This window comes from Agelaius tricolor, unplaced genomic scaffold, assembly GCF_023055355.1.
Source record: "Agelaius tricolor isolate 1412-34295 unplaced genomic scaffold, bAgeTri1.0.p SCAF_6, whole genome shotgun sequence".
Taxonomy (NCBI): domain Eukaryota; kingdom Metazoa; phylum Chordata; class Aves; order Passeriformes; family Icteridae; genus Agelaius; species Agelaius tricolor.
Window position 1 is genome coordinate 49,678,857 of NW_027269266.1, and position 23,790 is coordinate 49,702,646.

The 23,790-nt window shown below is 44.2% G+C and overlaps 1 protein-coding gene across 3 annotated transcripts in view; it reads left to right on the top strand.

Moving 5' to 3' along the window:
- Positions 1 to 4,734: 4,734 nt before the first annotated feature.
- The window catches only part of TPK1 (thiamin pyrophosphokinase 1), a 311,253-nt gene continuing 292,197 nt past the window's right edge, over positions 4,735 to 23,790 (top strand). For all 3 annotated transcript variants that reach the window (XM_071429756.1, XM_071429757.1, XM_071429758.1), the window contains exon 1: positions 4,735 to 5,143. In XM_071429756.1, the coding sequence (XP_071285857.1) occupies positions 5,101 to 5,143 (43 nt within the window). In that variant the 5' untranslated portion in view covers positions 4,735 to 5,100. The remainder of the gene's footprint in view (positions 5,144 to 23,790) is intronic.

Below are 23,790 nucleotides of genomic sequence, written 5' to 3' on the forward strand. Positions count from 1 at the left end.
CTGCAAGGATATAATGTCTATAATAAAGCATCCCATTTATCTACTTATGCCTGCGTTTCTTGAATTATCAAGCACTTAGGGATGTATAGACAATCAGACAGCTGAGTTAGCTAAACATTCTCAACCTTATTATTCTGCATAAATGCTGGAATAGGTACCAGAATGAACCATCCCAGCTTGCTAGTTTTAACTCTGGATTCCCTTTAGTATAAAGCTAAGCTGTGAGGAGAAGGAGAAAGTATTCTTAACATTTATGTGTTCCATGAATCCTGATTGCCAGACTTGTACAGACTGTTCTCTTTTAGCAATAAAATTAGCATAGCTGGAGGAACAAATGCCCCTTGCTTTACAAGCAGCTTGTTTCAGACATCACCTGGAGGGACTTCTGGAGGTACCTGGGTAGTTTTGATTCTACAAAATTTGCAATCAAAAGGCATCAGAATGCCAATTAATGAAATCTGCCATGGCCCTTGAACAGAACCTAAAGTACTTACAGTCAAGCACAGAGATATGATTCTTATTTTGATGAAAAATGTAAGAAGGGAGGGGGGAAAAAATAAAGCATTAAATGATCATGTCTGGCACTACCAGGCCTACTTTTGTCTGGGAGAGGCATTATGCTGTGAATTCTAGAAACATGTCCTGTCATTTTGCTGGACAAAGTCCCCAAATACCTCTAAATCTTTCAATCTCAATTAGATTAGTCTATCTGAAAGAAGGAAAAAAAATCTGAGAGCAACTAATGCTACTACAAGTTAGCCTCAGCAGTGTATCTGTACCGGGATACACAGAGATTGATCATCCTAAGGAAGAACAGCAAAAACTGCAGGCTTTAGCCCCGATGTGTAAATCCCCTAGCAATTCAACTTCCCTTTTCCTTCCTTGCTAAGTCCCAGGAGATGTTATGAGTAAATAAAAGCTGCTGCCCTCTTAATTACCCTTCAAGCCTTCCTACCTGATCAGTTTTAGTGGTGCTGAAAAGCAGTGCCAGTAACACCATAACTGTGTTCCACAGAAGCTGCCCAACTGACCACTTCTCAGCATAGTTTTCCTAAAGAAGAGGAAGCTATCTGGAGTCTGCTAGGAACAAGCTTTTATATATATAAATGTATATTGTAATATATATAAATTGCATTTTCTCTCTATGCGGTCCAGTCACCAAGCCTGTACAAACTTAGTGGATAACATCTCAGGTAAGGGGCATGACTGGCTACTTAGTTACCAGAGGAAGTTTAAAGGGTGTGAACGCTCCCTCAACCTTTCCTGCCTGTCATTCTGAAACTTTCCCTGTCAGACAGCCCCATCTGTCACTCAGGAACTACATCTGCTTGCCTGTTTATTTTCTCACTTGGGGTTGAGGTCACTTGCCCTCCCTTTAGCTAATCAGAGGAGACAGTAGTAATCAAAGCACAGTATCTGTGCTCCGGGGATGTCTTTTTTGAGTAGTCTCTCTGTACGCTGTTCTACAAACCTTGCAAAGTAATGTAGACATGTACAACCAGAGGAAAAGAACAGGGGAAAAGGTTTAGTTTGAGATCCAGCTAGAGGAAAAAAGTATTGCTCAATCTATATGCTACCTGGAAAAACAGGTGTAATACTTACTGAGGAATTTCTCATGTGTGACAAGAAAAATATCACCAAGTTTATTAAATGGTAGCCTTTCACAGGATAATTCAATGGATGTCCTAGCACAGATGTAAAGTGCAAAAAGGAGTTGAAAGTGCTTATTTTTCAAACCAGCAAATCAGCCTCCTGACTGCTCAGTACTCTTAAGGGACTATCCATAAGACAACATGCCAGTCTGCATGGAGTTATTAATTTTGCTCTCTACATTTCCTCTACTAGATACCTTTGTTAGGCTCTGATAAACAGTATTAAATAGTGTCAGGTCCTGCCTTCAAAATCAGTGCATTAGAGCATCTACTAAAGCTATTCCTGGGGAAAGGATTCTGAAAAAGAGCTTTATACTCTGGATGAGAGATTTCTATCTGAAGGAAAGAGCAGTGAAAGAACAACTGGGTTCAGGGAGAGAAAAAGTGTCTGCCTTGTTTGCCCTTTGCCTAATTGTGTAGTAGGCTGGCAGTTTGCCTTACCTTGCAGACCCTTGCTCATCTTGAAAAGATTTAAAGCACACTAGTACCAGCCTGGTCTCTCAAGACTGATTTCTCTCTGCAATGCTTTTGTGATGAATCATGCATTACTATGATTAGCAGAGAGAGGTACAATTACTTTTTTGCAGCCGTGGCTGGTAAAGGATTGCCTGGAAGCCCAGATGTGACAGAGGTGGAAAAAGCGTCTTCTGGGACATGAAGGGAATGGAGAGATGGAAACTGTTGCGTTTACAGTTAAAAAAATAAACAAAGAAAAAAGAAAAAAGAAATTGAAGGGGGAACAAGAGGAGAAAGACCTGTAAATGAACACTACCAGGAACAGGGCCCTGACTGAATTGGACCTTCTCTCCAAGCAAGTATGACTCTTCTCATGCATAAGAACCTGCTTATCAGCAACTCTTTGTAACAGATGGTACCCCCTCAAGAGCGATTTAAAAAAAAAAATTATGACAGCGACACGGAAAGATACTGAAGAAGAAAAACAAGCTATCCTGGAGAAGGTTTAATAGTATTACTAGGCAACTGAAAAGCGCCTGTCAAAATTGAAAGGAAGCAGGGTGGGGAGACAGAGTGGAAGAGAATATAATTAAGAAGAGGAGAGCATTGGCCAACTGCATGGTAGCCCCCACATGGTCTCCATTCTTGGAAAAGACAGCAAGCAGCTTCTTCCTAACGCTGTTTGTTTTTAACCAGCTTGAAGAAGGACACTGAGATGATACCAATGTCCTAAGAGCCTTTGAAGTTCAAGTCCTCAATGGAAGAGGAATTTTTAATTTTAAATGGCACAAAAGCGTAACATTTTTTATTTCTATAGTGTAAACAACAGTAATCTTTTGATGCTCTTAATATCTTTTCCTTTTTTCCCAATAATCTCTCATTTCTCTCATTGCCAAGGCATGAACGCCTCCAATACTTCTAAATTTTTATCAGTCTTTGTGGACCAGAATTGCTTATACAATATAGTCCCTTATAGGTGGCAGGGCAGCTTTTCTGAAAGGTCCAAGCAAAGGTTTGGTGCTTGTACTGTTAAACCAAAGGTGCACCCACAGTCAAAGTGGTAACCACAGAATCCTGGAATGGTATGGCTTGGAATGGACCTTCAAGGTCATCTAGACCATTTCAATCCCCCTTTGATGAGCAGGGACACCTTCTACTAGGCCAGGCTGCTCAGAGCCCCATCCAGCCTGGCCTTGAACTCTCTCAGAGCTGGGGCATCCACAACTGCTCTGGGCAACCTATTCCAGTGCCCCACCACACTGTAAATCCATAAAGGGTTTCTTCCTAATATCCAATCTAAACCTGCCCTGTTTCAGGTTGGAAGGAACCACTCCCCCTTGTCCTAAAAATGTGGCCCAAACTAGCCCACCACTGAAGTCACTCAAATCATGTTGATCTGAGTGTGAAGTTCAGACTAACAAGACGGACTGAGGAGTGGGCTGACATGTTGGTCCCATTTCCCTTCGATTTGACAGGAAACCCTCACTGACAGGAAACCACATAATTAGTAGGTTGGAAAATACCCCTGTGAGCATCCAGCCCACGGACCTCGCTGACGCTTTCTCCGGGATCAGGAGACCTTGTCCTCCCGTCTCGCCCCCACCCCGGGGCGCAGTGCACGTCCGGACAGCGGCACGGCGGCGCCGAGCGGGGCTCTGCGGAGTCCCCCGGCCGCTCCGAGCCGCGCTGCCGGGGCGGTGGACAGACGGACGGACAGACGGAAGGGATGGAGGGAAGGAGGAGGGAGACATGGAGGGAGGGAGCGGCGCTCCTCTGCTGCCCTCTGCTGCGGGGCCCCGCGACGCTGCGCTCCCTCCGGCTCCCGGGAGAGCTCAGCTCCGTGCGGCCGGGAGCCGAGAACGCCTATGGGGGCGAGGCCATGCCGCGCTGTCCCTGATGGAGCGGCTCAAGAGGGGTACCTGCGGGGACAAAGGCCGCTCCAGGAGGTGGAAATACATTATTGACACATTAGAGGGGTCAAAACTTGCCCCACTATGCTCCCAGAGCAAACTGGAATTTAGCAGTGTTGTCCATTTTATGCCTGAAGATGATTAACGCCCCAATTAAGAGTTCTGAGCGAGGAGAAACTACGACTTTGACAAGTTTTGTGATGTTATTGAAATGATATTAATTGAAACTTAAGCAGCACCTGGGAATGCCGCATCATTCTGGGCGAGCTGGAAGGGCACAGGCGGGGACAGCAGAGCCGGGATGCTGCCAGCCCTCCGGCACGGCATTCCCTGCATCCCGAGGGCGCCGGCACACAGGCGGCATGCGAAGCCATGAGCACTCATGGCAGTTTTTATTTCCCTCCAGTTTCCATGGGCTGAAAGCCATTTGAGGACTTTCCCTCCGAGCAAAGCGCTCGGTACAGCGCCGCAGGTACGCGAGGCTCTTCCCGGCCTCCCGAGCGTCGCTGTACCGGGGTCGGCACTGCTCAGGTGCCCAGGGAGCCTGGGTACTGCTCCGCTCGCTCCCTGTCCCCTCCCTGGCGCTGCTGTCCCCGTCCCTGTCCCTTCCCGCTCCTCTCTCCCGTTCCCGCCTCAGGCGCGCACCGGCGCTGCTGGGGACGGAGGCTTCCCTTAGCCCCGCCCCTTCAGCGCAGGCCCATAGGGCCCCTCCGCTGCCAATCAACGTGTCCAGCCTTTCCTTCCCGCTGCTGGCCGAGCAACGGATTGGGGCGGCCATCGATTCCCTCGGCTTGTCCTGCCGCCCCGGTGCCAGGCACATCCCAGTCCCGGTCCCAAGCATATCCCGGTGGCGGTGCCTGGTCCTGGTCCTGGCCGGGGGATGTAGGAGGACGCGCGGCCGAAGGTATCCGGGCAGCGCTGCCGCCTGCAAGGGCGGGCGCAGCCGCCGCCGCGGCCGTGTGGCTGTAGGCGTTCCCCGGGGAGACCGGGAAGGGGCACGGCTGCTCCCCGCCTGGCCCCCTGCCGCCGGTCCCGCCCGGTTCTCCGTGCCTTTGGCGTGTGCCTGCCCGTGCCGCGAGGCCATGGAGCGCGCGTTCACGCCGCTGGAATGCCTCCTGCCCGCCGGTACGGTACCTCCCGCCCCAGCGCGCCCGGCAGCCGAGGGAGGCAGGGAGGGAGGGAGGGGAGCGGGGCGGCCGCGCCTCCCGCCCCGAGCCTGCCTCCCGCCCCGACCCTGCCTCCGCCGCCCAGCCGAGACCCCCGAGCTGCGGAACAGCGCCGTGTGTCCGCCCCCCTCAGGCTGAGTGTTGGGCTCAGTACAGCGGTTTGGTACCGTGTTAACTCGCTCTGGAGTCCAAATTGTCATTTAAACCCCGAGCCCTCCGGGTTCAGTCGGTGCTTTCCGGTTTGCTGCCGCCTTTTCTCGGCTTGGCCGGGCAGAGCGCTGCGGTGTCGCCTGTATGTCCCCTATCTCCTGGCTGTCCCCTCGGGCAAGGGGTCCCCGGCTTGGCATCCATCCCCCGTGTGCCTTTGGCTCCCCGCCTTCTGCCCTGTGCTTTGCCCTAGAGCCACCCTTGCACCCTGCCTTGCCCTTCAGCTCTGCACCGCAGACCTCTGAGGTTTGTATTCAGGGTTTTCCCAAGGTATCCAACAGTACTGTGGTTTTGATACTATTCTTGAGACCCGAGAGGTGAGCTTTATTAATATGCATCATTAACCTTATTACGTGTCTAAAGGATGGAGCGCCTGTAATAAGCACAGACTTATCCAAGAGCTTGTACACATTTTGGAGTAGGCACCTCTTCTTCACTCTGTGTTTGCACAGAGTCTGATTCAGTAGGGTCCAATTTGTTGTTCAGTGACACAATTATAAACAGTAAATATTTTTATTTTTCTATAACGTGACTTTAAAGCTGCATAAAAATCTTCTTGGCATAGCAGCTGAATTCTAACTGACACTGCTCTTTTCTACTCTGTTGTGGCACAGACACCAGCTGCTGCATTGAGGTAACTGTTGTTATTTATTTACTAGTAAGATCTGTAGGAAGGGCAGAGTTTAACAGAATGCACACTTTCAACAATTCAGTAAATTTTTACAGCTAGCATTTTAAAAGCATGTTTAAATTCATTCCACTGTGATACATTTTTTTAAGTCATGCTTCGCTCTGATTCTTAAAAACTGCAGGATATGGTTAAAACTACTAACAGGTAAAGCTGCACTCAAGGTATTCTTGCCAGAAATGTGTATTTGACAGTGTGTGGATGTGGACTTTGAGACACACTGTTGCTTTGGGAGGAAAGAGGGAATGAACACGTAGGTGAGATTTTAATGGTGAACTTTGATTCATTGTGACATGATGTCCTCTTGTATACAATAAGTGATTATTAAGTATGTAATAAGGCCAAGCAAAAAGCTGCCTTTAGTTGATAAGAGGTCTGGAGGGCTTGCCCTTTGAGGACAAGCTGACAAAATTGGGCCTTTCAGACTGGAGAAGAGGTTGCTGTGAGGTTGTGTGGAGACCTCATAGCAAGTGCCCAGTATCTGAAGGGGCCTATGGGGAAGCCAGAGAGGAACTCTCCATCCAGAGCTGTAGTGATAGGACAAGGAGTAATGGGCTCAAATTCAAAGAGGAAAAATTTAGGTTATCAATATTAGGTAGAAATTCTTTACTGTGAGGGTGGTGAGACACTGGAACAGGTTGCCCAGAGAGGCTGTGGATGCCCCAACCCTGACACTGTTCAAGACCAGGTTGGAAAAGGCGTCGAGCAACCTGATTTAGTGGGTGGTCTCCCTATCCACAGCAGGGAAGATTGGAACTAGGTAATCTGTAAGGTCCATTCCAACCCCTTAACATCTTGTAATTCTATAAATATGTCCCTGTGGAAGTGCCAGCATTGCTGTTTGTATTGTAAGCTAGTTGGCTTTGGTAGACATTGCAGAATGATAGGGCTACCATATGTTGTCAGTTTCCAGGAGTTGCCTGTCTTTTTCTTTGGTTATGTCTGGTTGGATTTGAAGGTTGGAGATGTTTGTTCAGTTTTCTTGTGACCCATGGCCTTCTCATACCACAGGGTCCAGCTGGATGTAAAGAAGCCTGCTTCTCTGAAAGAAAAGTCTGCTGCTTGCCTACAGATCAGTTGGTTATACAGGCTGTGCCTGTAAAATGCACAGTGGTACTTCATCAGGATCCTTGTCATCATTACAGACATTCATTACCAACTGAATTAGCCTGCTCAAAGTATTCAATGCTGAGCAGATTTATTTGGCAATTCCACCGTTTAAACTCTGGTATCCTGCTTGGGGAACTCAGAAATAAGGTTTTCAAAATCGGATAGCTAAAATGAGCCTCCCAATTTCTTCTGGAGAAAGTAGCTGCCAGTAGTTCCTCCATAGGAAGGGATAGGATTAAATACCTATCCCAATGTTTGCTTCATTGGGATAGGTATTTAAGTGTCCAAATAGTATAAAGCTAGTCAATGAAGAGCATGGCACTTCTTAGAAGCTAAACATGAGCTTACAAAATAAACCCTTTTGATGCCATTGAAGCACTCTGGGCCTTGCCCCTTTCCTTCAATACTAGAAACAGTGTTGTGTATAGCAATGTGTGACTGTGTTTATGGTGGGGACACTGTGAAAGATTCATCAGCTGTGTTTGAAAATTATTAATTACTGTATTTCTCTTTTTGAAGTTGTTCAGAAATTACTCTCTTATTGATACAGGATGGAGTAAAACACTCTCAGGTTTTAGAACATTATAGTATTAGATACCCGAATTGGTATTTCAGGGCCATGTATGTTATAAAATTGACTCAAAACGAGCAATTTCCAATCAAAGAATTTATTAATTATTGAAGCAGTTATACTACGCAAGCAAAGGCTCAGCGCTGGGCGACAGGGGAGTCTCAGCTCCACCTACTGCCGCACCAACTAGTTTCTGATTCAGTCCTTTTATCCTCTCCATCCTTCAGGAGTCCATGTTATCTCGGAGTTCTCTGCGCCTGTGCTGGTTGTTGCTAGGGGTTCATCCTTCTGTCTCCTGGTGGTCGGTGATAAAAGGCTGCGGAGTCTTCCTCAGCCGCGTCTTCTTCACCCTATGTCTTTATTTGGTGACTTCTCCGTGGAAAATTACCAAAATCTTATGATTAACGCAATATGTGCCCTATCAAGTTTCAGCAAGCAAATATCCTGCCTTGCAGACTGTTTATCTCCCCCTGCCCCTTCCCCAGCTTTTCCCTGGTCGTTATCTCTGTGAGTTATCTGCTTGTACCATTTGTCAGCGGGAAAGGTTTCCCTGCTGGGTGTTAATCTGCCCCTGCCCTTTCCCCAGCCTTTCCCTGGTCGTTATTTCTGTTAGTTATCTGTTTGTACCATTTTCTGGGTGGGACTATGTGTGGGCTCCTGCAACCCCTTCCCTGGTATCCTTGTAGCTCATATCTCATGAAGTAGTACAGAAATAGTCAGCAGAGAACTCTTGTAACACACTGGTCTCTTTTTCGTGATGAACAAAATGTAGTCCTTCATCTCAATCCCCCCTTTGTTTTGATACTCAATTTTGTTCATCAAAAAGCTCTAATTCCCTTTTGCTAAGCTCCAGAGATTCTTCTGGATCATCCATCTTCAAGGTTTCGTATTTTGCTCGTATGAGCATAAGGTGAGCAGCTTCTAATCTGCCTTTTACAATGCTAATCAATTTATTAAAAATACAAGGGCCAAACGTGAGTCCCAATAGTAAGAGAAGTAGTGGACCCGCTATTGTTGATAATAAAGTTGTAAGCCAAGGAGAATAGTTAAACCAAGATTCATACCAGCTTTGGTGTTCTTCCCTTTCTCTTTGTCTTCTTTCTAGCCCCTCCCGTAGTTTTGCCATTGAGTCCCGTATAATTCCGCTCTTGTTTACATATGTGCAGCATTCTTCTCTTAAAGCAGCACATAGTCCTCCTTGTTGCAGGAATAATAGATTTAACCCCCTTCGATTTTGTAAGGCTACCTCTGCTAGGGAATCTAATGATTCTGTGAGGTCTTTGATGGAGGTTTCGATCCTCCTGAGGTCTTCATCTACAGAGGCTCTTAGTTCTTGGAATCCTCGGTGTTGCTGTATGAGTGAGGCTATTCCTGTTCCTGTCCCGGCTGCACCTATTCCTAGTAACATTGCTACAGTGAAGGTTGTGAATATTTCCCGTTTCACTATGTGGGGTCCTATATTTTGATATTGTTCATAAACGTACTCTACGGGGTGGTAAAGGACTCTGGGTACTATCAATACTTGAATACAAAAGTCACTGGATTCATTAAATCGGTCTATATTTATACATGGGGTGACTCCGAGAGTGTTACAGACCCATTTAGTATTTGCTGCTGGCAGTATCCAGCTGGCAGGTTTCTTAGGGTCACTCAGATTCCCCATAACCTGACATAGATGTCGTTTTTCCACTGGTACTCGTCCTATACATCTTCCTCTCCCCGTTACCCTTGCCAAGGTTATCCCTCTTGATTCTTCTCCTCCTTTTTCCATAGGCACCTAGCTGGGTTGGTCCCATTTACTCGTCTGCTTTTTGCTGTTACCCCTATGGCTTCATAGAACGGGGGGTTTACGGTGTAACACAGCCAACATTCCTTAGTTAGATTTGGATGGGTCTCATTCAGGACTAGGAAAGTGGCCTGTAATATTTTCCACAAGTCCCCTTCTCCTGGGTTTTCAGGTCCTCAGGTCAAATTAGTAAAGTTTTGCTTATACATTTCTGGAAGACTAGTGGTTGGGGCTGATTCTGATTAATTTCCATTATTTTCTCCTAGCGTTTGTTCTCCAGCTATCGCCTGGTTTGGTCCAATTGGTTCAGGGTCGTGTGGCACGGTTGTCTTTTGGATTATAAAGTGCCCCCCTCTGTCTGTCCCTGGTTCCCATAATCGGGCTCCCCACATTTTCCCTAATAACCAGACTTGGTCATGTGGTTTTGTCACATTAATGTAAATCATATTGCATGTTCCATCTAACCCTCCTTCTTTCTGGGTATATGTGGAAGTGGGCTGTGTACACCCGTATGGACCCCATCCAGTTCTGATAAACCCGTCCTCGTTCCCCCCCAAAGGAGCTTACTGATACACAGTCCCAATAAGCACAGTAAAAGTGTCCTGGATAGTTACAATACCCTTTTCCTGGGTTTGAGCTTGGACAAAAATAATATCCAAACTGATTTAAACATGGATTTACAGGTATTAAATCACACAAAGTACATAAAAAGCTGGGTGCGCCAGATGTGATTTTGGTCTGGATAACATACTGGTCTTCCCATCTAATCAGTGACCATTTGAAGGGTTGATGTGAATACCCTTCTGCCCCTGAACTTGTTACAATGCACCAGAAAAGAATTAAGGCTTGTAATTTGGGGCTGTCATTGTCGGAGCTCAGGTTAAATTTTACCTTTGGTTTCCCCAGTGGTGGGTTACCAATCCTGGGGCAGGACAGCCAACATTTCCTGTACATCCCATATGGGGGTCGAGGCTTCCGACGGACTCCACTGGTTATTACCTCTCTGCCTCGCCCGACGACTCGGTTGCTGCGAGCCTCGGGGTTTATCATCTTCTCGGCAGCAGAGGTATTCTTCAGGAGCCGGATAAACCTCCCATTTCCACTTTTTAGCACTGGCGGCCCAGTTATCAGCTTTTATTAATGAGAGGTCACGCCGCAAATTGGGGGCTTTCTTCTGACACACCACTTCCAGGATGTCCAGGAGAAAGGGGATCGGTTCGTTAGGGTGGTAGCAGAACCGATCAGGATTTACCCCTTTGGAAAAGGTTTCCCACCACTCGTCAGATCTAAGCTTTACCTCCTCCCGTAGCAACTCTGCTACTAAGAATGACAGAAGTTAGTCTCCTCTCTTTCTCATAGCACGGCATGCAAATTCCCCTAGGTGTTCTACCACTCCGACAATGAGACCACCAAGGTTCGTGACACAATTTATAGGAAAAGCATACAAGGGGGTGACAGTCACAATCTAACCAGTTACACTTTAACCTTATATCTTTGTTTTGTGTTTTTTCCCCCTTCCATGGGTGCCCTTTATGTTCTAATCTCGGGGACTTAAAGTAGGGCTTTCTTAACTCGTCCTCTAAGAGTTTGCAATATCCAAGAGCCTCCTGATTCCCTATTAGCTGGGTTTGGAGATAATGGTTATCTCCAACCCAGATTACTATCCAAATCATTTATCAGTTCGTTTCAGCTTTAATTTGGTTTCTCCCGGGAGACTGCAAACCTCCCAGCTGTGAGGGGGTTTTACCGGTCCTTTTATGCGACTAGCATGAGTCCATCCTTTTTCAGCGGTTCGTATGGCTGCTTCTGTGCTGAGGAGTACTTGGAACGGTCCTTCCCACCTTGGAGTCAAGGGGTTTTCTTTACAGTTTTGTGTTTGTTTTTTTGTTTTTTTTTTTTTTTTTTTGTTTTTTTTTTTTTTTTTTTTTTTTTTTTTTGTTTTTTGTTTTTTTGTTTTTTTTTTTTTTTTCACAAGCACCCAATCTCCTGGCTGTACCTGGTGTAAGATAAAATCTAAAGGAGGCCGTTGTGCTAACATACCTTTTTCCCATAATGCCTTTCTGTACTTTGTCAATTCCACCAAATATTTTTGTGTACATGTGTCATTAATGACAGGATGTTCGTTAGGATTTTCTAGGTTATACGGCATCCCATACATCATTTCAAAGGGTGATACCCCTAAATCAGCTCTAGGTCTTGTTCTTATATTTAGCAACGCTAGAGGAATACATTTAACCCAGGTCAAATTGGTTTCTGCTACCAGTTTGGTCAATTGCTTTTTTATTTCTCCATTCATTCGTTCAACTCGTCCAGAGCTCTGGGGATGCCAGGGGGCATGTTGTTCCCACCGTATGCCCAGAGCTGTTGCTAAGTTTTGGGTAATTTGGGAAATAAAATGCGGCCCTCTATCTGAGTCAATGACTTCTGGGACCCCGTATCTCGGGATTATCTCTTCCATCAATATTTTCGTAACTACTTTGGCTGTTTCTCTTACGGTTGGGAAGGCTTCCACAAAATGTGTTAGGTGGTCCACCAAGACCAATAAATATTTGGTTCTCCCTACTTTGGGGAGCTCGGTGAAATCTATCTGAATGTGGGAGAAAGGCCTTTTTGCTAGCGGTCAGCCTCCCTCCGGTAATTTTCTCAAAAAAATTTTTTTTTTTTTTTTTTTTTTTTTTTCCTATTTACTTGTAAGCAAATTAGGCATCCTCTGGTTACTTGTTTGGCAATGTCCCAGATTCCCACACTCACATACTTTGCAGCAAAATAATCTACCAGTCCCTGTGATCCCCAATGTGTTTTTTTTTTGTTGTTGTTTTTTTTTTTTTTTTTGTTGTTTGTTTGTTTTGTTGTTTTTTTTTTTTTTTTGATGTATCTTAGTCAGTAATCTATGTGCCGCATTTTGGTGGTCCCAATGGGGGTTCTGTAGGGGCCATTTAGTGTCCGCAGCCGGGCCTTGGACATGCTGCGTGTCCCAAATACGCATTCCTTCCCTTCTTATCATATTCCGTTCTTCAGTAGAGAACAGAATGCCCAAAATGGACTGCATTTCTTCCCAGGTATAGATGTTTGGTCCTAAGAACTGGTCGACCCTCTCGGCTACCCCAAAAGGGTCCTCTAATAAATGTCCCATGTCCTTCTTAAAGTCTCGTACATCTGCCGAACTCAAGGGGACAGTAATAAATCCTATACCCGCCTGTGGTCCACCCATAGGCATCTCCCGTAGAGGGAATAGCCCCGTCTCAACCCTACTGCGGCTCCTTATAATCGGGCCTTGGTAATCGGTTTGGTTAACCTCCCCTTGGTTACCCTCTTCATCATTGTTTGGTGCAGGTGGTTGTGGAGGTGGTGGGGCATTGGGTGCTAGCGGTGGGACATATGGGGGCGGTGCTATAATTAAGTCGCCCAAATGATTGTCCCTCTTCCCCTTTTTGTCCGGATCCCCTTTCCCTTCTCTTAATTGGAAAACATACACTTCGGGTCTTGCTACCCATATTTTGATATTTTGGCATAATCACTCTCCTCTTGCGAGAAGGGCTCTTTAGAATTTACCCATAGGTTCAAGTCCTGTCGAACCCAGTCTTCAGATGATCCAAACATGGGCCAAAAAAACTTTTTTTTTTTTTTTTTTTTTTTTTTTTTTTTTTTTTTTTTTTTTTTTTTTTGGAAATCTCTTTCCCACCCCATACTTCCATACAATGATGTATCATTCTGGCCCTATCCTTAGTCTCGGTCCCTGGGTAATGCTTCCAATTACTAAGCATAAATCCTAGGGGATTGTCCCTTGGAATGGGGGGGAGTTTCCCTTGGGTTGGGGTCTTGCTTTTCCCCTGCCCCATTCATCCGGAGTGCCTTCTTTCACTCTCAAATTCCTTTCACTTCCCCTTTTTCGTGGCCCGAGCCCTCGCGGGTCTGCAGGAACCGCACTACTCAAGGGTCCACACTCACTTGGAGAGTCCAGCTGCCGGCCCTCCTCTCATTCACACTTGTCCACCGCCACACTCCGGGATCCCAACCCCGCCCGAACGGATTCCCTTTTATACTTACGCGTCCTGCGTCTTCGTCCGGACTCCGTGCACAGATAATTAAGGGGTTCACCGGTATAATTTGTCCCGTTTGCTTACTAGTATATATTTTAGGGTCGTCGGTGAGAGTGGCGGAGGTTCTCCCAGAGGGGCCACCCAGAAAGCACTGGATGAGGCGCCCCCCACTCTGGGTAGATCCTACCCGATCCAAACTCTCATCCGAGTCACGGCACCAAATTGTTATAAAATTGACTCAAAACGAGCAATTTCCAATCAAAGAATTTATTAATTATTGAAGCAGTTATACTACGCAAGCAAAGGCTCAGCGCTGGGCGACAGGGGAGTCTCAGCTCCACCTACTGCCGCACCAACTAGTTTCTGATTCAGTCCTTTTATCCTCTCCATCCTTCAGGAGTCCATGTTATCTCGGAGTTCTCTGCGCCTGTGCTGGTTGTTGCTAGGGGTTCATCCTTCTGTCTCCTGGTGGTCGGTGATAAAAGGCTGCGGAGTCTTCCTCAGCTGCGTCTTCTTCACCCTATGTCTTTATTTGGTGACTTCTCCGTGGAAAATTACCAAAATCTTATGATTAACGCAATATGTGCCCTATCAAGTTTCAGCAAGCAAATATCCTGCCTTGCAGACTGTTTATCTCCCCCTGCCCCTTCCCCAGCTTTTCCCTGGTCGTTATCTCTGTGAGTTATCTGCTTGTACCATTTGTCAGCGGGAAAGGTTTCCCTGCTGGGTGTTAATCTGCCCCTGCCCTTTCCCCAGCCTTTCCCTGGTCGTTATTTCTGTTAGTTATCTGTTTGTACCATTTTCTGGGTGGGACTATGTGTGGGCTCCTGCAACCCCTTCCCTGGTATCCTTGTAGCTCATATCTCATGAAGTAGTACAGAAATAGTCAGCAGAGAACTCTTGTAACACACTGGTCTCTTTTTCGTGATGAACAAAATGTAGTCCTTCATCTCAATGTATGACTTGGTAATTTTAGTCAGTGTAGTTAGAATGAGTTCTTAGGTTGTACATCTCTCTCTATCTCACCTGATTGATGTTCAAGTAGTAGATATTTGAGAACTGCTGTGCTAACTAAAATGCTTAGGGACTTTGAACATTATTCAGTCAAACAGCTGGAGCACAGTTGAAATCACCATACTACAGTTAGAACACAGTGCTGTGGACTTTAGAAATATGTTGATTTTCTTAACATAGTTCAGAATGGGTAACAAGGTAGAATTTAAAGTGGGATTGAGTCTAAATTTATGTCTTGCACATTAAAAAAAATATTTTTAAAGGAAATCTTTAAAAAGTCTCACAGAAGGCTTCACCACAGAGATCTGTACGCTGAGTGAAAGGGTCAGGCAGAAGCTCCACAGGCTAGGCTCTTGTAGAAGGCTCATAGTGATGTCACACTACAGCCTGTGAGTTCATGACAAGAGTAGCTTTGTTTATCTGGAGCATCCTTTGACAGACTCGACATTTCCCTCCCGCTGTTTGTACCCTTCTCTTGCACTGTCATTGCCTCCTGCTGCTTGTCCCAGACTGTGCTGCAGGCACTTCTGCAGAGAGACAAGTGTTTCTAATTTATTATTTTAATACCATGAACTTTGGGAGCTGAGTGTGCTGTGCTTGTGACTGCTTAACAGTGGAAGTACTGTAGCATCCTCTAATAAGGTTGGCCCTGAATACCACTTGAGATTTTGAGAAGGGCAGAGTGCCAGTTTGCCAGGCTGTGTTTTCTCACAGGGAACGTTTTACATTGCCTGCCACAGCATGGCCTGGATTCTTGCTCATCTCCAGATGTGATTAATCGTTCCTTGCCTTGCCCAGTCCTTAAAGTGTGGCTCAGTATTGGTTTTATCAAGTGGAGTGATGCAGAAGGAGAGTATCTTCCTCAGTTTATAATCCAACAGCTCCCAATGTGAGTGTGTTGCCTTGTAGAGGTGGAGGGGCTGCAAAGAAGTGGCAAATCTTATTTATCCCTCTGCTCTCTTCTGTGCCTTGCTGAGGGTATGGTGGAGCTGAGCTTGCTCTGAGTGACAGGGAGCCTGTGCTACCAGTGAAAGTTGGTTTCCCTGTCCCCAGTTCTCCATGCCCTGAGTCAAATGCACTCCTGAACTACACTGTGTTCAGAAATGGTGGTTAAGATGTGGTTTGCTCAGAGGTGGGTGTGCTGCCTTTATCTCACTGAAGCAAGGTCATCTATATGCCATGAGAGACAGATCCACACAGGACAAAGACTGCTTCAGAATTATGGAGAAAATATATAGTCATCTCTTTGTGCAAAGGGACTATAAAATCCTGCATAGAATTTAAAGCAAAGAGAACAAGAGGAAGCAACAATATGCTCTGAATGCTCTTCCATCATTCTGCAAGCTTGATTGTCTCTTTCTTTATGTCTTCTGGAAATGTTACTGGCTGTAAACGAGTTACCTCTTAAAGGATTGTGATTGTATCACCATATTCCTTTTAAATGCCTGGAGCTGGAACTTCTTCCTTGATGTTCCCTTTTATCTGACACTAAGGATTCAAAGTTATTTTGTGAAACAGTGACATGTTTGCCATTCAGTGACTGACCTCCGGCTGGCTACACGTGCCAATGACTGTTTAAATGTCCCGTGGTATCTATGGTGCGTTATCTTGCCATCTAATTCACAAAACTCTGTGATAGAAATCAAGACAGTCGTGGGGCTAGAAAATCAACCTGGTGGTGGTCTCTATTAGTTTCTGAATATTAAAGGTGTATGGAAAAGGTGTGGAGTCCCAAACTATTGGATAGCTCTGCAATTTTGCAGGATTTGTGCCACACCTGTTGGGTCAGGCTAGTGAAGTTTTCAGATGAATCAGGTAATTCAAAAGCTGTTACTGAATTCACTTAAACTGAAAATGTGTTAACAGGGATGTCAGTTCTTCTAAGACTACTACTGGCATTCCTTAATAAAATCAGGAAGCACTTCCATATGGCTGTTACATTGTTCTGTCTTTTTAACTTAAATACTTTCAAAATGCTTTTTTATTTTTCTGTCAATGTTGCTGACCTACTCTTATTCTTCATTTCATTTAAGTAGCAACACCATTAATCTAGTCTAGTTACCTGAAACTCATTAGTTTGTTTTTGAAGTAGCTCTTAATATTCAGCTACTCAGACCCTGCTAATTGCTAATCTGCTGTGCTGGGTCAGCATTTGTTTTGTAAGTATTATTGTGTAGATTACTACAGGTGCACTTATGAGTGAAATATTACAGGCAGAATGGCATTTAAAAGACACATTCATTGTTAACCTCACCACTTTCTATCAGGTCTTTGCTTTCGCTCATGGAAAGCTTTTGGAGTTATTTATATATATATATATATATATGAATGCTTTCTGTGCAGGTGTGTTATTTGGAATGGGGTAACAAGGCATCTTTAACCATTTTAACAAGGCACATGTAACCATTGGAGCTAATAGGAAAATGAATAGATGTTTACTTATTTTTGACTTGGTTTTGTACACACACAGGGCCACCTTTTGAAACATGTTGACTTCAGTTGCTGTTTATGTGGATTCTCATGTTCTGCAGTGTCTGCACTGATAGTTCCATATCTTGCAGTCACGAATAGGGCATAGCTCTCTTTTGTGTGGGAATATGATGGTAGAGGGGTCTGAGGTCATCTCAAAAAACACAAAAAGCCAAAAAAGAAAAGAACAAACCAAAAACTAAAACAAAATCCACCTCCAGAAGGACCACAAATAAGCAGCCTAACAAAAAGAACCCCAAACTAACAAAAAATCTTCAAGACCTCATAGAGTATAAGAGCAATAATGATGTTACTGGAATTTCTGAGACAAAAACATTCATTACTGTTTGCCCAGATAGTAAAGCACCTGGATAAATTAAATTCCTTTTGGAAGGTCTTGTTATTTTCCATCAGCTGAGGCTTAAAGCTAGGGAATACACTAGCTGATCTCCTGTAGTCTTTTTTTTCTTCTTTTTTCTCATCTCTCTCTTTTTTTTTTTTTTTTCTTTTTTTCCCTCCTGTGATTTAAGGAGGTAAGGAGATGGGAAATCCATTTGTTCCAGTCATCCAATGTTCATGTTGTTTGTATCCAGTTCCATGTATGCAGGACCACTGAAAACCATTTAAACTTGTTAGTGTTACAAGAGCAAAATATTAATCTTAAGAAGGTACAGGTAGTCAAAGAGAATAGTGGACTTTCAGCTTGTGTTTCTCCTCTGCTGTATTCTCTCAGAGATATATTGCATGTCTCTCATCAGTCCTTAAAACACTACAGCAGTTTCACAGCACCTTCAGCATTATGCTATATCTGAAATCTGTGTGTATACATATATATATAAAAGTTAGTTATACTTTCTGGAAGTGGAAAACAGAAGAGATTTTGTTTGTTTTTTATCCTGTTTACAAAGCTCATCTAAGTTTGATTTAGGGAGAAATTGAATATGAAGCATAGAAATGAAGCGCTTTTTTTACTCAGGAGAAAACATAACACTGGTAGATTTCAGAGTTTTCAAGATCCAAAATAACAAATCCCAGGCATCCTTGTGCATTTGCTTTAGGTTTGGACATCCTGAGATATTAATCGAAGCTTAATCTTTGTAGAAAATAGGTGCATCAAGAATGAAACTTAAAATCAAAGTCTTAAAAAAAGCAAACAAAAAAAACCCAAGTAAAGAAGCCACCTGAAAACAAGTTAAAGGAATAGAAGTTTCTTTTCATTAGTCAGTTCCCATCCATTAGAAGCTTTCACTTCTACTGAGTTTTAGGTTTGGATGTAAACTCAGAGGTTAGGACCTTTGAGAACAATGCTGTTAACTTTGTCCAGGGAAATTACTAGTTACAAATGTAAACATTTTTTTTTTGTGTGTGACATAAAAATAACCATGCCAGTCAGAAAGTGCCATTGTTGAAAAATGTGGATAAAAGGAGGGGGGACACTTCTCTCCCTCTGCCTTCCAACCTAACAAAAACCCCAGCTTAGCAAATAAACCAACAAACCGCAGAACCAACCCACAAATAAAATCCCAACAACCCCCTAGTAGATCTTATCTAGTACAAAATGTAGTAAATCAACAGGAGAGAACTCAGATGTGTACAACCACTTTTTGTTACAGCACAGAACATTTCCTATCTCTGATTTCTACACAGAGAGGGGAATTTGCAGTGTGTCCAGCAAGGTTAATTAATTTGATCTATAGCCAAATAACTTCAAGATGGAAAAGAACTGAATATCAGTTGTCCCTTCCACCAGAGTATAGCTGAAATATAACCAGTTCTTCAGATTTTTGCCTTACATTTTTTCTGTAAAATATAGCTGTGGTGAATTAGATGTGAGTTTATGGAAACAGGTTCTCCATTCCATTCAGGTCTGACCTTAAACATGAGGAATATGATTAACAGTGTTTGTGTAGTATTGCCTTTGCAAAATTAAAAAGAGAATTGAGAATTTAAAGTTTTACAGGAATGTTCTGTTAGTTAAATTTTACATAGAGAGCACACTTAGTTGCTTTTGGATTGCTTTAAATTAAATCTATTGCTGTATATCCAACAGCAGTTGAAGCTGCTGGAAGGCTTTTCCTGTAATTTCCTAGCTTTGAATTTTATTTTGAATGGCAGTTGAATTTTCACAGTGCTAGTGCTGATTCTTTGTGGCTTATGTTGATAGATTGTCTGCCAGGCTTCCTCTCTGGCAGGACAGGAGCTGGAGGGATGCATGTGTTTATCAGGCCAATTGAAATAAATAGGAAGCTGGCCAGTGAATTCAGTAGGAGCAGAACCTGTACCCTCACCATTTATTTATTTATTCTATAGTTGTGACTGGTGGTGTGGGTTCTGTTTGGCTTTATTTCTTGTTTTCTCTTACTGTAGCTCTTTTTTTGTCGTCTATCCTTTACCCCAAATTATCTGGTCAACACTGATACTGGGTAACACAGCAATAAGTGAGTAGTTAAGAAGTATTTATATGTACAGTTTTTGACCAGATTGTTCAGTGTCTTTGGTGGTAAGAACTGTCTGTGTGTCTGACAGAAGGAAGTTGGCTTTACTGCCAAAGGAAAATATGTTGATGTTACAAAACACTGGGGATTCGACTAGAAAAGCTTTGACTTCCATGGCAGTGTCAGTAAGGATGCCTGTGGACTTGCTTGGTGCACACACAGCAAAGTTGCCAGGAAGGGCATTTTTTCTTCTATTTCTTGTTTTTCTTTTTTCCTCCACAGACACAATTCACAATTATGTATTCTTTATAAGCATAAATGAAAGAGGAGAACTCAAGCACCAGTATGGGTTGGGGGCTGACCTAGTAGAGAGCAGCTCTGCTGAGAAGGACCTGGGAGTCTTGGTGGATGACAGGTTGATGATGAGCCCTTGTGGCCAGGTGAGCCAATGGTTTTGTGGGGTGCATCAGGAACAATGTGCCCAGCAGGTCAGGGGAGCTGATCCTGCCCCTCTACTCAACCCCAGTGCTGTGTCCAGTTCTGGATCCACAGTACAAGAAAAACTGTACTACTATGGAACTACTTGTCCAGTGAAAGATGATCAGGGGTCTGAAATGTCTCTTAGGAGGAGAGACTGTGAGAGCTGGGCCTGTTTCATCTGAAGAAGAAACTAAGAGGGGATCTTATTAATGCATATAAATATCTCAAAGTGGGTTGCCAAGAGAATGATGCCAGACTCTTTTCAGTGGTCCCCAGTCGCAAAACAAAGAGCAATGGCCATAAACTAAAACACAAGTAGCATTGAGGGTGGCAGAAACCTGGAACAGGCTTCCTGCAGAGGTTGTGGAGTCTCCCCTCTGGAGACATTTAAATTGTGCCCGGATGAGTTCCTGTGTAACCTGCTCTAGGTGACCCTCCCTTGGCAGGAGGCTTGGCCTAAATGATCTCCAGAGGTCCATTCCAACCTTAACAATTCTGTGGTTCAGCTTTCATAGAAGAAGGGTGCTGGTATGTCAATGAAATCTGTGTATGAGATTTATTTACTTCTGTAATTATAGCTAATTTAAGTGTGGCAAGCAAAGCACTGATGCATAGACCAGAGCTAAGGCTAAAGGTCTAGTTTTTCAGGATGAGTTAAAAGGCTGTTGGTTTGAAACTGCACCTGGGCAGTTTTTCAGCAGGTGATGTGACTTAAATCACTCAAAACATTCCTGGGGTTGACATGTGCCACAGAGTAGCTGTGGAATAAGCATCAGTCTCCAGTTGCTCCATTTTGAGACTTTGTACTCTTGATGAGAGTTATGTACGGGGAAATCCTGGAGGCTGAAGTGAGGTTTATACCAGGGAATTTAACCTGTGCATCAGTAATGCTTACAATGCATCAAGATCTCTGTGTGCTTTAAATGTAACTGACAGCCTCTAATGCAGATACTTTGAGTTGGGTAACACATTCATTTCAGGAAATTAGTGTTCTACAAGCTGTAGAGGGTAAAGCACAGCCTTGTGAGTATAGCCTGTGTCCTCATATGGGCATTGTTTCCCTGTCCTCATTCTTTCCCTGTTCAGTTTATCGATATGCTTAATAAGCATCTAAGCAGTGTTTTGCCATACTGTAAATCCAAAAGAGAAAACATGTTAGAGGGCAGCTTGAGAGTCAAGCAGCTAAAGATCTGCTGCTTGGACACTTGGAGTGCCAGATGAAGTGGTGCAGTGTCTTAGCTGCTGCAGATGCCACAAAAATAGCTCTTGGGCAGTGTGTGATCACCTAATTTCACAATGAGTCAACCTGGGCACAGTGGAGGTGATTAAGCTCTGATATGAAAGTGTTTGTCTCCATATTGCCACTTCCTGCTACAAATGGAAAATTTGCCTTTCAAGTTTCCTAAAGAAGAGCTTGATTTATTATTAAAAAACACAGAAAGAAAGAAGGAAAGGGGACAATACTGAGGAAACATTTGTTAAGGGCAAGTTAATGTTTGGCTTTCTGGACTCTGCGCAGCAGTGTTCTTGAAAGGTACAGCCACAAGACTTTGCCTCAAACTGATGTAATGACTCTGCTGTCATGAGACCCCCTCTGGAGTACTGTGTCCAGCTCTGGTGACCCCAGAATGAGGACATGGATCTGCTGGAGGGCCACAAAGATGGTCAAGGGGTTGGAACACCTCCCCTATGAAAACAGGCTGAGAGACCTGGGATTGTACAGCCTGGAGCAGAGAAGGCTCTGGCACGCCTTTGAGCAACCTCTAAGCTTTCCAGTACTTCAGGGGGCCCTACAAGAGAGCTGGTGAGGGACTTTTGCCAAGGACATGTAATAAGACAAGGGGGAATGGTTTTAAAGTGAAAGAGGGTAAGTTTAGATTACATTTGAGGAGGAAACTTTTGACTGTGACAGTGGTGAGGCACTGGAATAAGATTCCCAAAAAAGTTACGAGTGCCCCATCCCTGGAGGTGTTCAAGGCTAGGTTGGATGAGGCTCTGAGTAACCTGGTCTAGTGGAATGTGTCCCTGCCCATTTCAGGAGGGCTGGAACTAGGTGATCTTTAAGGTCCTTCCAACCTCAACCCTTCTATGATATAATTTTTACTGCAGACTGGTGTTATCTTCAATTCTGTCTTCTTGAGATGCTGGTGTGTTCCTACTGTTATCAAGAGTGCTTTCCTATTAGCTCTGCTTTCTTTGCACAGGATCCACTGTGGGAGTGACATTTAGTACTGTATGCATGGGCTTTGAGCCTTTCTAATGACTTTGGTAACTATGAACAGAGGATTTAAATGGTCATTTTGTAGCTGTGGGAAATAAAATCACTGATACCAGATGTTCTTCCTTGAACTGACTTGTTGGTAGGGTTTTTGCTTGGAAACTATATCTCTTAGTTCTCTGTGCCTCTGTTTGCATTACTGTTCTTACGTACTGGTTAGCAGTAATGCTGCTGCTGTTTTTACCTGATTAATAGCAACAGGTTTTGTCACTTGACCTTGTGGAAGAGGTCTTTCTTATTTTCTCTTAGTCTGCTATCCTGTCATAAGATCAAAAATTAAAGAGTTTTGTTGGCACAAAAATTTAAGTCAGTAGGAAGTTTGATCCGCTATGTAATGTTTTTGCTGTGTTTCTGTGACCGTGTTTGTCTTTTATTTGTTTCTCCTTGCACCCACAGCTGCCATAGTTGTGTTGACAAAGCCCCGGGTGTACACCCAGTTACACAAAAAGCAGTTGCCACTTGGGAGGACAATAGCAGTGCTAGACAAAAGAAAAAAAAGATTCCCTTCCTTCAGTGTATACAACACTCCATGAGCAGGGTTTTCTGACAGCAACATGGACAGAGTGTGTTGCAACATGGACATGCTTGGCGTGTCTGCTTTCACTGCAGCAGGCTGTCTTCCCTGCTGATGAAGTGTGAAGTGTGTGTGAAATTATCTGTCAGTGTCTGGCGTCCCCAGAGAGGAGAGGGAGTGATGAGAGCTGGGTTGTGGCCTTGGGTACCACTCAGTGGCGGAGGCCATATGGTGCAGGAGAGGGGGCGCTTCCAAGGGGGTCACAGCAGATGTTTTGATGGCATACTTGTTGCCAAAAGCTTTGTGTCAGCCAGCTCCAGTAAGGGGGTGTTAGAGCTGTCCCAGGGGTGCACTTAAGGAGGAATGCTCCTTAGGTAACACAGTGTAGTCTGTTATTTGCATTAGATTTAGCTGTATTTTGTCAGGCAGACAAAGGTATTTATGAGATGCAGAGGTTGGACATAGGAGCCAAACAAATTCATACCTGAATCAGGTACTGATCTTTAACATGGGGAAGAATAACCAACCGTTTGATTGCTGTACCTAGAGCAACACTGATACAGAATCTGCCTAAGTCAGTTGCAACTCAGCTTGAAACCAGAATGAGTTTCAGGCTATCCTTTATACAAAAGGCTAAACTAGATTGTCACAGCAATCCTTTCTGGCCTCTTAGTCTATAAATTTGAAACACTTGGCCTGCCAAAGGAGAGACTTATTTTCCTTTCTCTTTAAGTAGAATGGACAGACTTGTGAGGAAAGACAGGAATGGGTATATCTGAGGATGGGTGTATCCTGCAGTATGGAGTATGAAGTGGCTAGTCATGTGAAACAGAGGAGGTGTTGGAGAATAAGGAGCAGATTTCAGAGCTCTTGCAATGCAATTCAGAAATTTAGAGGATGGTACTTCTTCCTTATATCTTGAGTAAATTGCATTTTTCAAATGGGAAAAAAAAAAAACTGAAACACCCAAAAACCCTGTAATATTTTGCTATTGTTCCTAAGTATCAAGAAGAA